General features: G+C 38.6%; 1 protein-coding gene across 1 annotated transcript in view; it reads right to left on the bottom strand.

Moving 5' to 3' along the window:
- The window catches only part of LOC126457564 (uncharacterized), a 332,561-nt gene that overhangs the window by 272,596 nt on the left and 46,088 nt on the right, over positions 1-13,877 (bottom strand). Inside the window, exon 4 of the mRNA XM_050093978.1 lies at positions 5,043-5,226. Coding sequence (XP_049949935.1) covers positions 5,043-5,226 — 184 coding nt within the window. The remainder of the gene's footprint in view (positions 1-5,042; positions 5,227-13,877) is intronic.

The raw sequence follows: 13,877 nt of genomic DNA, 5'->3' as shown, positions 1-13,877 counted from the left end.
ATATCACCACAGCAACAAGCCATACTTACTCTCTGAACAAAGAGTCCTCAAAGTTGGTGGAAGAAAAGTGGTTCTCATACAAAAAAATATTATCTAAGCATCAAAGTGTCTCGTAACGTGTGTAGTTCTGAATCAACTTGAATGCAGATTGCAGTATTAGCATTTTGTGTGGTGCTGACAATATTGGCTTTTGGCAAAATGCTTAAATATTATTTAAAAAATGCTATGTATTTTTACATTGAGTTAATTTGGTTATGGCAGAGGTAAGAAAGTATTCATATGTCATGTAATGTACAAGTTGCCCTATATTTTATACTGTGTAATTTTGTTTCATATATTGCAATTTTTGTTAAATTTGGATACTGTTATGTGTAGTTGTGCTGTTAATGTCTCTTGGGTAGTAATTGTATTTCTCTAAACATAATATTCTTCCCCAGTGCCATTCATTTCTCAAAACTGATTTTTTGTGCGATGAAATTTTATTATTTGTAGATGATTTTCTATTTTTTTGTGTTTTCCAGAGGGGGCAACTGTCCAAAATATTTTTTTCTAATTTAACAATAAAATTAAATAAAATTAATTTATAAAAATTTAATTGGACAATTCTAACATGTTTTCAGAAACTAAATGTCTGAAATGATATTCAGGGAAAAAAACTGTCATCATACCATTTTTCGTTTAAAAACTGAAGCCAATTTTTAAATTTTTACAATTTGCTTTGAAGTAGTACATGCATCAAACTTTCAGCAACTGCTACCAACAGAATGTATATAAAGCAAAAGTTCATGGTATTAGATACAAAAGCAGTACACAAAATTCAGTTCACAACTAGATAATGAGTGTCATATGGCCTGGATGACTTGACATAGAATACCCAACAGGAACATGAAACCCTTGATAAACTGAAGGCTTCCTTTGAAGAAGCGGGACGATTCAGAGGCAGCAAATCATTACTGTTAAATGCAGTGCATTGCTTAGGCTTCAGATACAAAATATTAATGAAAGAAAGGCCATAACGGAGAGAGGTAACGGCGTAGCATGACAGTGTTGAGATTTGAGGGCAGTATCAAATTAACACTTTGATGGCATTATTTGGCTTGACAAATGGCATTATTTGGCTTGACAAAATATGGGTAAACACAAGCCATTCAATGAATCTGTAACTAGCCCCATGCCACAACCCACTGGAAAAAGTAGCACACTGATTTTTCTCCATGCTGCAATAGGGTTTATGGAAAACATGTTATTGTTTGAAACAAAGAAAAGTGCCGATTACCATGAATTTCATCTGTGGTTTAGGGACTCACTTTTTAAAAACATGAGCAAGCATTCGGTGACAGTTATGGAAGCCACCTTTTATCGTTCGACTATCCTTGATAAGACACCTAAAGCAGCTCCTATAAAACAAGAAATGACCAAATGCCTACAATGAAGAAACATTCCCATACCAGATGGCTATAGAAAGGGTGAAATGCTGGAACTCGTGGCTCCAAATAGACCACGTTTACCTCTTTGTGTTCTGGATGAACTGGCTAAAAAAAATGTGATCATAGGGTCCTCAGGCTGCCACCATACCACTACCACTTCAATTCCACTGAAATCATATTGATTTGAGTTAAAGGTTATGTGGTAAAAAACAACAAAAAGTTTACTTTAGGAGAAGTGGAAAGAGCAACAAATGATGCTATAAACGAAACTTCATAGTCAGACTGGCATAATGTTGCGAGACCGACAAAAGAAATAATAACGAAAGGATGGGAGAATGAATGTGTAGTGGAAAATGACAATGAACAACTTTTTATTTCATTAAATTTGGGCGGAAGTTCCAGTGACAACACAGACGATAGTGAAAGTAATTCAGATACAAGTGGCATGCATCCGTTATGCGTACAGTGTATTACCTAGATATTCACTGTGTTCACCACTAGTTTTCTCTGCTTATTTAGATTTTTGGTTATTTTGCAATGTGTTACTGAACACTCCACTTATTACTGTTATTCACTTATTAACATGTAATTGTGACATCTTAATGCATCACCATCACTACCACAGCAGTGGTCTCCACCACTGTCCTCCCAACCACCTACAAAAATGTTGGCAACAGTCCGTAAGTAAACCATTTGTTTCTGTTTTGGTGCATATGCAACTATCAATCACATGGGCATGTGGCTGCTTATGTATGAGCCAGCAACTCCACTCCCTACCAGTGCCATCTGTCAACCACGAAGTAATTTTAATCACAATAATATATAGTAAGATGTTACCTTTACTCCTTCCATGATTTATTATTAATTAAATGTTAAAACTTTTGGCAGCCTCTACACACAATTCATCTGATCAAACTACTAAACTTCAAGTAGCTTCCTCTGTGTCTTCAGGCAGATTTTCATGAATGTTACTAAATCACAAAATTCAGTGTGGGGTCACATGTGACATGTCACTTGATCGTCAGCAATCCATAATCCTCTAGATGGCATGTGAAAGAGCAATGATTAAAGCACTGGGCTCATTTGGGAGTAACAGAGCTGAATCCTCTAATCCTCATGTGTCCGTACAGATTTAGGTTATCTATTGTCTTCCTAAATCACTTCAGCCAATTGCGAAAACAATTCTCTTATCACAACCTTAGCCAATTCTGCACTCTACCTTTTCCCAACCTTTAAGCCCACAGTACATTAAACCCTAATCTACCTTTTTATACACCATATTTCATGCAATTCTTCATTGAGCACATGTATTTCCTTGCTTCGTTTAACAAATCAGATTTTTTTGTGATTTGTGTAGTATTAAAATTATGTATTCAAATTAAAGATAAGCTCCTTACAGGTTTCCAGTTTATTTGTGAACTGTTCCTACAGTTAACAGATGGCAGCTCAACAGGAATCAACTTTTGCTCAAAACCCTCTTGACCACAATCAGGTGTACGATAAGAAGAATACACTACTAACTGTAAAATGAAATACCTAAAATCTTAACTACTGCTACATACACACTCATAATTGTTGTCTTCACTTTCCCTTTATCTAGCATGAGGTTGGATTGGGATACTTGTGGTACTTCTCCATTTTCCTCTGTCTTTTCACCATTCTTCTTACCACAGCTTGGTCACTTATGACCCAGGTATCTTAACCTTTTAGCATCATCTGTGTCTGTTGGTTATTGTGGTTACTCATGAAACAATTCTTTGAAGAGTTTGATATTTTATTATAAAATAAGGTAGCTTTTCTCAAATTATCCATTATTATTAAGAAAACTTAAACGTGTAATATGCACAAATAATAGTCTTTTGATGTGCATTTACTGTATCTGGCTACTTCTTTTAGACCGGCCTCAGTTTTCAAGTAAGGATGCATAGTGCTGACGGAAATTACTGCTGCTCTTTCCCCGATAAAAAGTCAGTGTATTATCATTCTTCTTAAACAACACTGCACTATGTAACTCTTCTTTTGTGTTCTTGATGGAGACTGGTATTTCCCCGCAGTATCTATTTATGGTGCCCATAATATCTGGCTCATTTGCTTTCCTTGTTTCAGCGACAACCAAGGAGGTGAAAAAAAATGTCACTTGTGACATTTCTTCCCATATTCAAGTAAGGTTGCAGCTGTGTATAAACATAATTGTTGCAATTGAAAAATGGATATATGCAGTACATAGGTAGATAATTACAAAATAAACTTATAAATATGCATACTTTATCATTATTCAGTAAATCGCCATGTGGTGTTACATCATATTCTGAAGCATAATCTGAAACTGCAGGTTTTGGGTATTCTTTCTCAGATGAGAGCTCCAGCAGCTCACCATCAACTTCATTAGCGAAAGTCTCACTTATGATATTTTAAATGTCTTCTTCTGTTCTTACACATTTGGCCATAGTAAATGTGTATGTTGTGAGCACTACTTGTACAGCCAGAATCCGTTACTAACACTTTACTTTGTCGGAAAAAGCACTAGCTATGTGATACTTGGGTACACATTCAGACATGTTTCAAACTGATCTCTCTCTCTTCCACTGCTGGAGAACTGCAATTTCATCATCAGGTAGTGACATAAAAGTGAGTTCTGAGACTGTTGAGCAAATATGAAGTGCTACGAGATATGAGATTACTGTAACAGGTGCAGCAGTGGGGTCAGACGTTCTAAGTGAATCAGAATTCTCTCTTTTAAGGTTTCCCCATAAAAAGGAAAATTAGGTGTGAGTGTTCCATCTTGTGGTACTCTCTCTACTGCCCTCACACTTAGCCTCCATTATTCGTTTTGGTATTCTTCCATCTCCCATTCTCTTTACATGTCCAAACCATTTTAACCTGTTCTCAATTCTCTCATCCAGCTTTTCCAATCCAATTTCATTACTAACATCTTCGTTTCTCACTCTCTTCCCCCTAGTTATCCCCTAACATACACTTCTCAGGAATTTCATTTGCACATACAGTGCAATTGACCCACTAATCAGGTCAATTTCCTTACTCACTGAACTGTGTATTCTGCCAAACACTTTCTCACCCCACTATTCATATTTCTGGTGGATGTCTATTACCTAGTACTCCCTGGACAAGTGCATAATTTTTATGATCTGATAATCCTAATTATCCTTTGTTTTTTTTCTTTATTTCCCAATCATAAAATCTGGAATTTCCACATTCCACCATCTTCCAGATCTTTTCTTTTTATTTTTCTTCAATCTTCTGAGAATTAGTCACATCCAGAAGTATTAATGCTTACACATTCAGTACGGATTCCTCAATATTCATACTGATGGAATCATTGCAATGAATTAGATTGGTTGCTGCACAAACAGCTCAGCCAAAAGGGTGATATATACAGATTCTAGATAAAACCTTATTAAGGTTTGATAACACAAATCACGCATCGTATTTCCACAATACGTACGATGTTCTCTGAAAAGGTGAAAATTTACAGTTCACTGACATAAAACAGTACATTAGTCTCATAACACCATTTTTTGAATGGAAATACAATGCAAAACTTGGGAAAGATACCCAACACTAGACACAAAAAAAAAAAAAAATAACTGTACTTACATGAAGGTCCCAAACTCTAACCTGACCACCAAGACAGCCAGTTGCTAAAATCTGATTTGATGAAGGATGAAATGCAATACACCAAGGAGTTCTTGGATGTCCAGATAGTGTGTTTATATTCTTTCCAGTTGTCAAATCAGTAACATAAACATTGTGATTGCCATGCGTTGACGCCACTTTCTTCCTACAATGAATAACAATCAAACAGATAATAAGAAATAACATTTCATGGAATCACTGTATTGCAGCAAACAAAACAAAATCATTTGTTATGCTGATGATGCAGTTTTGCTAGCAAACATTGAAGACAACCTGCAGAAACTTTTACATACTTTCATACACTTAATGTGACAGCCAAAAATCTAAATTCAGCCATATCCACTTAAAAAATTATGACCATATCTGTGGAACCAATTAGATGCAAACTGGAAGCAGATGGAAAAACTATTCAACAGTTTAAGACATTTAAATTTCTTGACAATGAATTGTGCAGCAGTGGAAATGTCGAAAAGAAGGTTAGAGAACAAGTAACAAAAGCAAACGAGAAGTAGCGGGGTGTTTAAATGATACAATTTGGAAAAACAAACATATAGGAACAGACGCAAAAACAAGAATACACAAAACAAAAGTGAAACCAGTTATGACATATACAGATGAGACAAGAAGACTTTTGGAAACAATAGAAATAAAAATTCTGTGGAGGACTGCTGGAAAGACAATTTTGGACAAGACAGTGAGGGATACAGAAGTGAAAGCATTACAAAAGGATTTAAGGTTGGCACATAATAGAAAGTATAACTAGAGCGAACATATAGACAGGATGGATGAACGGAAGATTGTGAAAATCATAAATCACCAGCCGGTAGAAGAAATACGGGATATACAAGGAAGGTAGAATGACAACCTCATGACAGACTAAGGAGGTACTAAAGAAAACAGGCTTTTGCCCAGGAAGAAAGGAGGAGGGGAGGGGGGAAGGGGTGGGGGGAAGGGGTGGGGGGAAGGGGTGGGGGGAAGGGGGAGGGGGAAAGGGGAGGGGGAGGGGGAAGGGGGAGGGGGAGGGGGAGACAGTTTATTCAAACATACAAGCAGTTCTGCAACACAAAACAGGAAACATAAATTAAGAATGAATATATATGTACTCAATAAGATAGCACACAATGCTGACCACTGTGTTCATCAAGTAAGACCTAACACAACTTAAATGTTAATTAATGCAATACTCGTGTGTATAATTATACAGTGCAAATTTATTTCCAGAAAATTTCTCAAATTCCACCTTCACACTACCTACCAAAGACTTTACTTTGCTTAAGGGAATTAAACATCAAATAAAGTCCCTAAAATAATAAAGTTTTTTAAATATCTAAATCTGGAAGAATGTATTTTTCTAGCAGAATTTCAGACCTATGGCAATAATTTAGAAAATTACGACTACTACACCAGTAACGCAGTGCAGTAAAATTATGGGTACAAATAGATAGTAAATCCCAGCAACTAACCACACTGTCTGTGGTCAAACACAAAGCAGAACTAACACTAAGTCAAGAGGATGGTACTCGAATGGAAGAAAAAGAAAAGAACAGGAGGAGAAAGAATGAAGGGAATCAAGCAGTGTGAACCGTATGCAGAAGTAATGTGATATGGTTCATACATCCAAAAAACTAAAGGTGAGTTACGTCCTGTTGTGAAAGAATACTCATTTCAGTACATTTCAATGGTGGAAACGGGTCACAGCTGCAAAGAAGTAAAAATGTTTTCATAAATAATGGTTTGGCTTGGAGGAGGGGGAGGAGGAGTGGTCGACATTTCAGTGTGAAAATAGAATATCCTTAATTACTGGAAATTTATGAAGTGAACTTATACATTCCATTTACACTGACAGATAGTCTTGCCAGCTTTACCTTAGGTTCTGCCTTCAATGTGTACAGTTTTCTCTCCCACCTTCTAACAACCCATAGCTTTTATTATGAACTTTCAGTTTCAGATCTTACCGAATTATTTTACTCAAAAGTTGCGTGAAATTGCACTTCCGTATCTCTACACTTCTACTATTACTTTTAATATACACAGATATAAGATTTTGAATCACAACTGCATACTACGAAAGTTTCAGATTACCTTACGTATATTCTCTAACCTTCTAACCTGTCTTCAGTAACAAAGGATATCTGAAGGAAAATGCTTGACTTTCAGATTAACAAAATTAAATTCTGCTGAAAACAACAATGTCAGATTCTCAATCTGTATCAAGTGATCATGAATAATCTATTTGGTTAAAAACTTCAATTGCTTCGCATCTTACAGTCTCAAATCATAACTTGCCTTCAGCAGTCACAGTTATGATGTTTTGAAATTAAGAGACCTACAGTCAATAATTTAGAGAGCTTGTAGTGGAAAATGAAGTCACTTGATATTGTACATTCAGCGGGTATTAGGTTATATGTTACTGTACACAAAACACAGTCATCGCATCGAAATTGTTTTTAAGGGTGGAAGGAGAGCCATATCTCACTGTAATGCGAAGTAAACATAAGTTATATAGTTACTGTGCACAACAGTCAAAGTTGTCCCTGTGTGTTGCACCGAAATCATTTGGGTTTTTTGTATTTCTATTTATTATGCAATTTATCAGGTCAGTCACATCCACAATCTACATTGCCATTACAATTACATTTCTGCACGTACAAAATTATTTAAAAAAGCTGAGAATTCGTATAAACAATTATTCCTGACTGCTGAATGATGTATTAAAATGCAATTGAGATTTGTCTCAGCTAAAGGTATACAGAAATGGAATTTGTGAATCATTCTACAGCACTTGTTGATATCAAACAAAAATACAGTTAATTTCAGAGTAACATGAACAACTTAGAAGGGTTCCCTACAGCTGAGTCAGCGTTATTTTACCGCTGACAGTTACAGTGGGCAGGGTGAGGCAGCTTCGTAAGCATATCTCAACCAGTCACGTAACATGATTCTGTAAACGTGTCTATGGTGACACCTCAGTGTTGTACGGCTCTACAGACTGCTACAGTTTCGACTGCAGCAGTCTGTGCTTAACCGATGAAAGCTGGCAACAATGCTGTGAGCTGTCAGAGATGATCTTACCTCGACTGTAGGTACGAAGTCATCAGGAAGCAGGTAAGTATTGTTAGTAGGAATTTAATGCAAGGTATTTCTGATTCTAAATTAGATTAGCTGCATAACAGAGCCTAAACTTTCAATGTAAATAGTCTGGCAGACTAATTCTGAAAATGGATGAACAGTAGCATTTTGTTTAACAGTAAATTGGATGCAGACACTTATGGCCACAGAGATAAGGCTGTGGTTACGTGAATGGTTTTTGCAGAACGAGCCTGTTGGGATGAGTCCCTGTAAGTACAAAACTACCTCAAACCCCCAACCCCACTGCACCCACAGGTTCACCTGAACTGATACCTGCACAGGCGAGACATGTCTTTGCATTGTCAAGGTACTGTACCGAGAGGGGAGGCTCATGAATACTGCCGTAATGTTATGGAATACTTCTAATGCAAGAAAGACAATTGTGGGCCATTGCTTGCTCTCGTGAAGTGATAAGCAAAACTACTGTCACAATAAAAATTCATGAAAACACTGTTGTGAGAACAGGGAATGAAAAGTACAGAGTAGAAGATAGTGAAGCTGGACCATCTTGTCTAAGGACTCCAAGAAAAGAGACACACATGGCATGATGGTGGTGATGTTTAAGGACAATATCAAAAGAATCTTTGGAAATACTATTTGGCTCAGCAAAACACAAGTAAATACAAGCCATTCAATGAGCACAAGCTGGAAACATGATTCAGTAACTGACACATACAATACACTTGAAAAAGCAGCAGACTGATTCCTCTCCATGCAGGTACATCAGCAGAGTTCATGGAAAACTGTATGTTATTGTTTAAAGTGAAGAAAATTGATGATTACTACGAAGAAATGAACACACACAAATTTCAGAGGTGGTTTAATAACTCGCTTTTGTAAAACTATAGCAAGCCCTCAGTGACAGTAATGGGTCATGCCTCTTGTCAGTTGATTATCCTTGATAAGATGCCTACAGTAGCTTCCAGAAAAACGAATTACCGACTGGCTCAAATGAGTAACAGACAAATGAAGAATGGATGAACTACTGGAACTTGTTGCTCAGAATGAACCACCTTTACTTCTGTATATTGTAGAAGAGGTGGCAAAATATATGGCCATAGCGACCTCAGACTGCCACCATGCCACAGCCAGTTCACTTCTATTGAACTCACATGGGCACAGCTGAAGGTCATGTGGCAAGGAACAACATAAAATTTACGATATTTCAGTGCCTGTGTTATTCTGATTACAAGGCAAAGCTGCTCTGGACAAGCATGCATACCACGATCTTACACTGTGTACAATCGTGGTAACACGAGAAAACTGAAGAGCCACCAGCACCAGCCATAGGGGGCCAAAAATTCGATGATAGCTTTAACATAACATCTACATCTACATTAATACTCTGCAAGCCACTCAACGGTGTGTGGCGGAGGGCACTTTACGTGCCACTGTCATTACCTCCCTTTCCTGTTCCAGTCATGTATGGTTCGCAGGGAGAATGACTGCCGGAAAGCCTCTGTGCACAGAAAGCCTCTGTGCACGATTGAATCTCTCTAATTTTACATTCGTGATCTCCTCGGGAAGTATAAGTAGGAGGAAGCAATATATTCGATATCTCATCCAGAAACGCACCCTCTCGAAACCTGGACAGCAAGCTACACCGCGATGCAGAGCGCCTCTCTTGCAGAGTCTGCCACTTGAGTTTGCTATACAGCTCCGTAATGCTATCACGCTTACCAAATAACCCTGTGACGAAACGCGCCGCTCTTCTTTGGATCTTCTCTATCTCCTTTGTCAACCTGACCTGGTACAGATCCCACACTGATGAGCAATACTCAAGTATAGATCAAACGAGTGTTTTGTAAGCCACCTCCTTTGTTGATGGACTACATTTTCTAAGGACTCTCCCAATGAATCTCAACCTGGCATCCGCCTTACCAACAATTAATTTTATATGATCATTCCACTTCAAATCGTTCCGCACGCATACACCCAGATATTTTACGGAAGTAACTGCTACCAGTGTTTGTTCCGCTATCATATAATCATACAATAAAGAATCCTTCTTTCTATGTATTCGCAATACATTACATTTGTCTATGTTAAGGGTCAGTTGCCACTCCCTGCACCAAGTGTCTATCCACTGCAGATCTTCCTGCATTTCGCTGCAATTTTCTAATGTTGCAACTTCTCTGTATACTACAGCATCATCCGCGAAAAGCCGCATGGAACTTCTGACACTATCTACTGCGTCATTTATATATATTGTGAAAAGCAATGGTCCCATAACACTCCCCTGTGGCATGCCAGAGGTTAGTTTAACATCTGTAGACGTCTCTCCATTGAGAACAACATGCTATGTTCTGTTTGCTAAAAACTCTTCAATCCAGCCACACAGCTGGTCTGATATTCCGTAGCCTCTTACTTTGTTTATCAGGCGACAGTGCGGAACTGTATCGAACGCCTTCCGAAGATTCCTACAGAGTAGATTCTGGGTTTCCAAAAATGACATGATATGCGAGCAAAAAACATGTTCTAAAATTCTACAACAGATCGATGTCAGAGATATAGGCCTATAGTTTTGCGCATCTGCTTGATGACCCTTCTTGAAAACTGGGACTACCTGTGCTCTTTTCCGATCATTTGAAACCTCCCGTTCCTCTAGAGACTTGCGGTACACGGCTGTTAGAAGGGGGCAAGTTCTTTCGCGTAGTCTGTGTAGAATTGAATTGGTATCCCGTCAGGTCCAGTGGACTTTCCTCTGTTGAGTGATTTCAGTTGCTTTTCTATTCCTTGGACACTTATTTCGATATCGGCCATTTTTCCGTGTGCCGTGACTTAGAGAAGGAACTGCAGTGCGGTCTTCCTCTGTGAAACAGCTTTGGAAAAAGGTGTTTAGTATTTCAGCTTTACGCGTGTCATCCTCTGTTTCAATGCCATCATCATCCCAGAGTGTCTGGATACGCTGTTTCGATCCACTTACTGATTTAACGTAAGACCAGAACTTCCTAGGATTTTCTGTCAAGTCGGTACATAGAATTTTACTTTCGAATTCACTGAACGTTTCACGTATAGCCCTCCTTACGCTAACTTTGACATAGTTTAGCTTCTGTTTGTCTGAGAGGTTTTGGCTGCTTTTAAACTTGCAGTGAACATCTCTTTGCTTTCGCAGTAGTTTCCTAATTTTGTTGTTGAACCACTGTGAGTTTTTCCCGTCCCTCACAGTTTTACTCAGCACGTACCTGTCTAAAACGCATTTCACGATTGCCTTGTACTTTTTCCATAAACACTGAACATTGTCAGTGTCGGAACAGAAATTTTCCTTTTTAATCAGGAATGCTGCAACGGCCTTATGATCACATAAGCCAAAACTGGTAAATAAACAAATATTATTGCAATCTTTACTATTGATTTTAGCCTGAAAAATAGACAGGTCAGAAAATGAAAGATGTAGAAACTAAAACGGAGTGAAGAAAGGAGTAGTTACTGTAAAGAAATACTGAGACACAAAAAATTAATGTAAATTCTTGATTCCACCCACAGTGCTCTGAGAAACTGGTGTCTGGGGGAAGAATCCAGAGGGTGCGTATAGTGAAACCAACACCGAAGTCAAGACTGTGACGTTGTGGAGCATGCTCTGCAACAAGATTTTGTGCGTTGCCAGTTTATACCCTCTGCCTATGCCCTTCATCCTAACTGATAAACTTTCTCTTTCTGTTTGCCCATTTTTAAAAATTCTCTCTCTTTTCATCTCTTCCCCTACTGATTTTTTTCTTTTCCAATCATTTTTTCCTATCATATAGAAATTCTGGCAACAAATTCTCACCTACTCATTACCTCTTGTTAACCACTGTCTGTTCTCACAATTTTCGTACCAATTTTCTGAGGTTTCCGACTTTTTCTCCTTGCTCTTCGGCATTTTTCTATCGTTTTCCACCTTCTGCTTCTCATTTTTGCCATCATCTCCATTTCTAACACTCCAAACCATCCTCTATTGCCATGATGAGTCCCATCACATATTACATTCATTCTTTTCGAGAACATGCTTTGGCACTATCAAAACTAAGGTCCCACATTGTTTCTTGAAACCTGCTTGTCCCTTGGAGTTACTCCCAAAGGCCTAACATTGAAAGTTGCTATTTCTTGATATAATCCTACTATACACCAGGTTCCCTTGCAGTTTAAAATACAGCACTCTCTTACACTTATCCAGCTGATCTGTGACCTATATGCTTCATCTAGCAGTTTCCACTCCACCAGACTTCTCTCCTCCTACAAAATTCTGCAGTTATCTGCCTCACTTGTTTCATTAGATGATAGCATCTGCCAAACCAACTTCAAACTGCAACATCATGCCAGACTTCAATCAAAAAGCTTTCCCACCATCTCTAAAACTACCTCAACAATGACATTTCCCTTCCTGTCCCTCTGAAGCTCCCTAAAACAGCCACACCATCAGCCACCACACCTCTCCTACAAACCAAGCTTGGCCAAGCTCCATAATATCCCACAGCCTTCAGCACTGCTTCCCAGGCCAATAAATAATACACAACCACAAGAACCAGTCACAGCAAAGCGTTCCCAACCTCTTGTCTCAAGCACTTTCCCCTTATCAATTTTCTATATTATCTAAGGGTCTCACTTTCAGCCATAAACCTGCATTTAATAATACTGCTTTGATGAAGGGCCTACTTTCCTTCATATGTAATGTCAACCAGAAATATCACTTTGCAACCCAATCCCAAAACCTTTCCAACAGCAAACCTGACATTGAATCCTGCCTTGAAAGTTCCAACCATGATCCCAACTTGATTCACCAACATTATCTCAAAAATCATCCTTTACAAGCCTCCCAAGAATTCCTCACATCCAGCAGTGCTTCACAACTCTTCCTCAGGTCCCTTCAACATGATTCTAACTGTCCTCTGCAGAACTCCAGGCTCTGCATTCCCTGGAAACTCATGACTCCATCATTATCATCCCAGCAGACAAACGATCTACCACTATGGTACTTGATCACCACGAGTATGTTAGTGAAGGTTTACACCAGATGTTTGACACCTCTACATACAGCATCTGCTACCAAGATACCATCCCTGTGATTCAAACTGACCTGCGGTCCCTCCTTAAAACCTCAGGTCCCTCACAAGTATTAATACCTCAATCCATGGAACTTCTTATCCCACCAAAATCATGCAGCCCCACCTTTTACCTTCTTCCCTAAGAACCACAAATCCAATGATCCTGGCTGTACTATAGTTGCCTGGCTTCAAAGCACCCACCAAACATATACCTGCCTTAGTTGAGCAATGCCTGCAACCCATGGTACAAAGACTTCGCTCCTATACTAAAGACACCAACCATTTCCTAGATCATCTAAAATCCATGCCCGACCCTCTCCCAACACACACCACCTCGCTTTTCTCCACTGATCCTACGTCCTTGTATGCCAACATACCCCACGTACATGGTCTACCCGCTGCTGAACATTTCCTCAGGCAGTGCCCACCCGATTCCAAACCTGTGACATCCTTCCTGCTCACCTTAATCAACTTTATACTTACAAACAACCACTTCATCTTTGATGGGCAAACATACAAATACCGTATTTACTCGAATCTAAGCCGCACTTTTTTTCCAGTTTTTGTAATCTAAAAAACCGCCTGTGGCTTAGAATCAAGTGCAAAGTAAGTGGAAGTTCTGAAAAAGTTAGCAGGTGCCGCC

This window comes from Schistocerca serialis, chromosome 2 (genome assembly GCF_023864345.2).
Source record: "Schistocerca serialis cubense isolate TAMUIC-IGC-003099 chromosome 2, iqSchSeri2.2, whole genome shotgun sequence".
Lineage (NCBI taxonomy): Eukaryota > Metazoa > Arthropoda > Insecta > Orthoptera > Acrididae > Schistocerca > Schistocerca serialis.
Note: the sequence above shows the minus strand (reverse complement) of the source record. Positions and strands in the feature narration are given on the sequence as shown.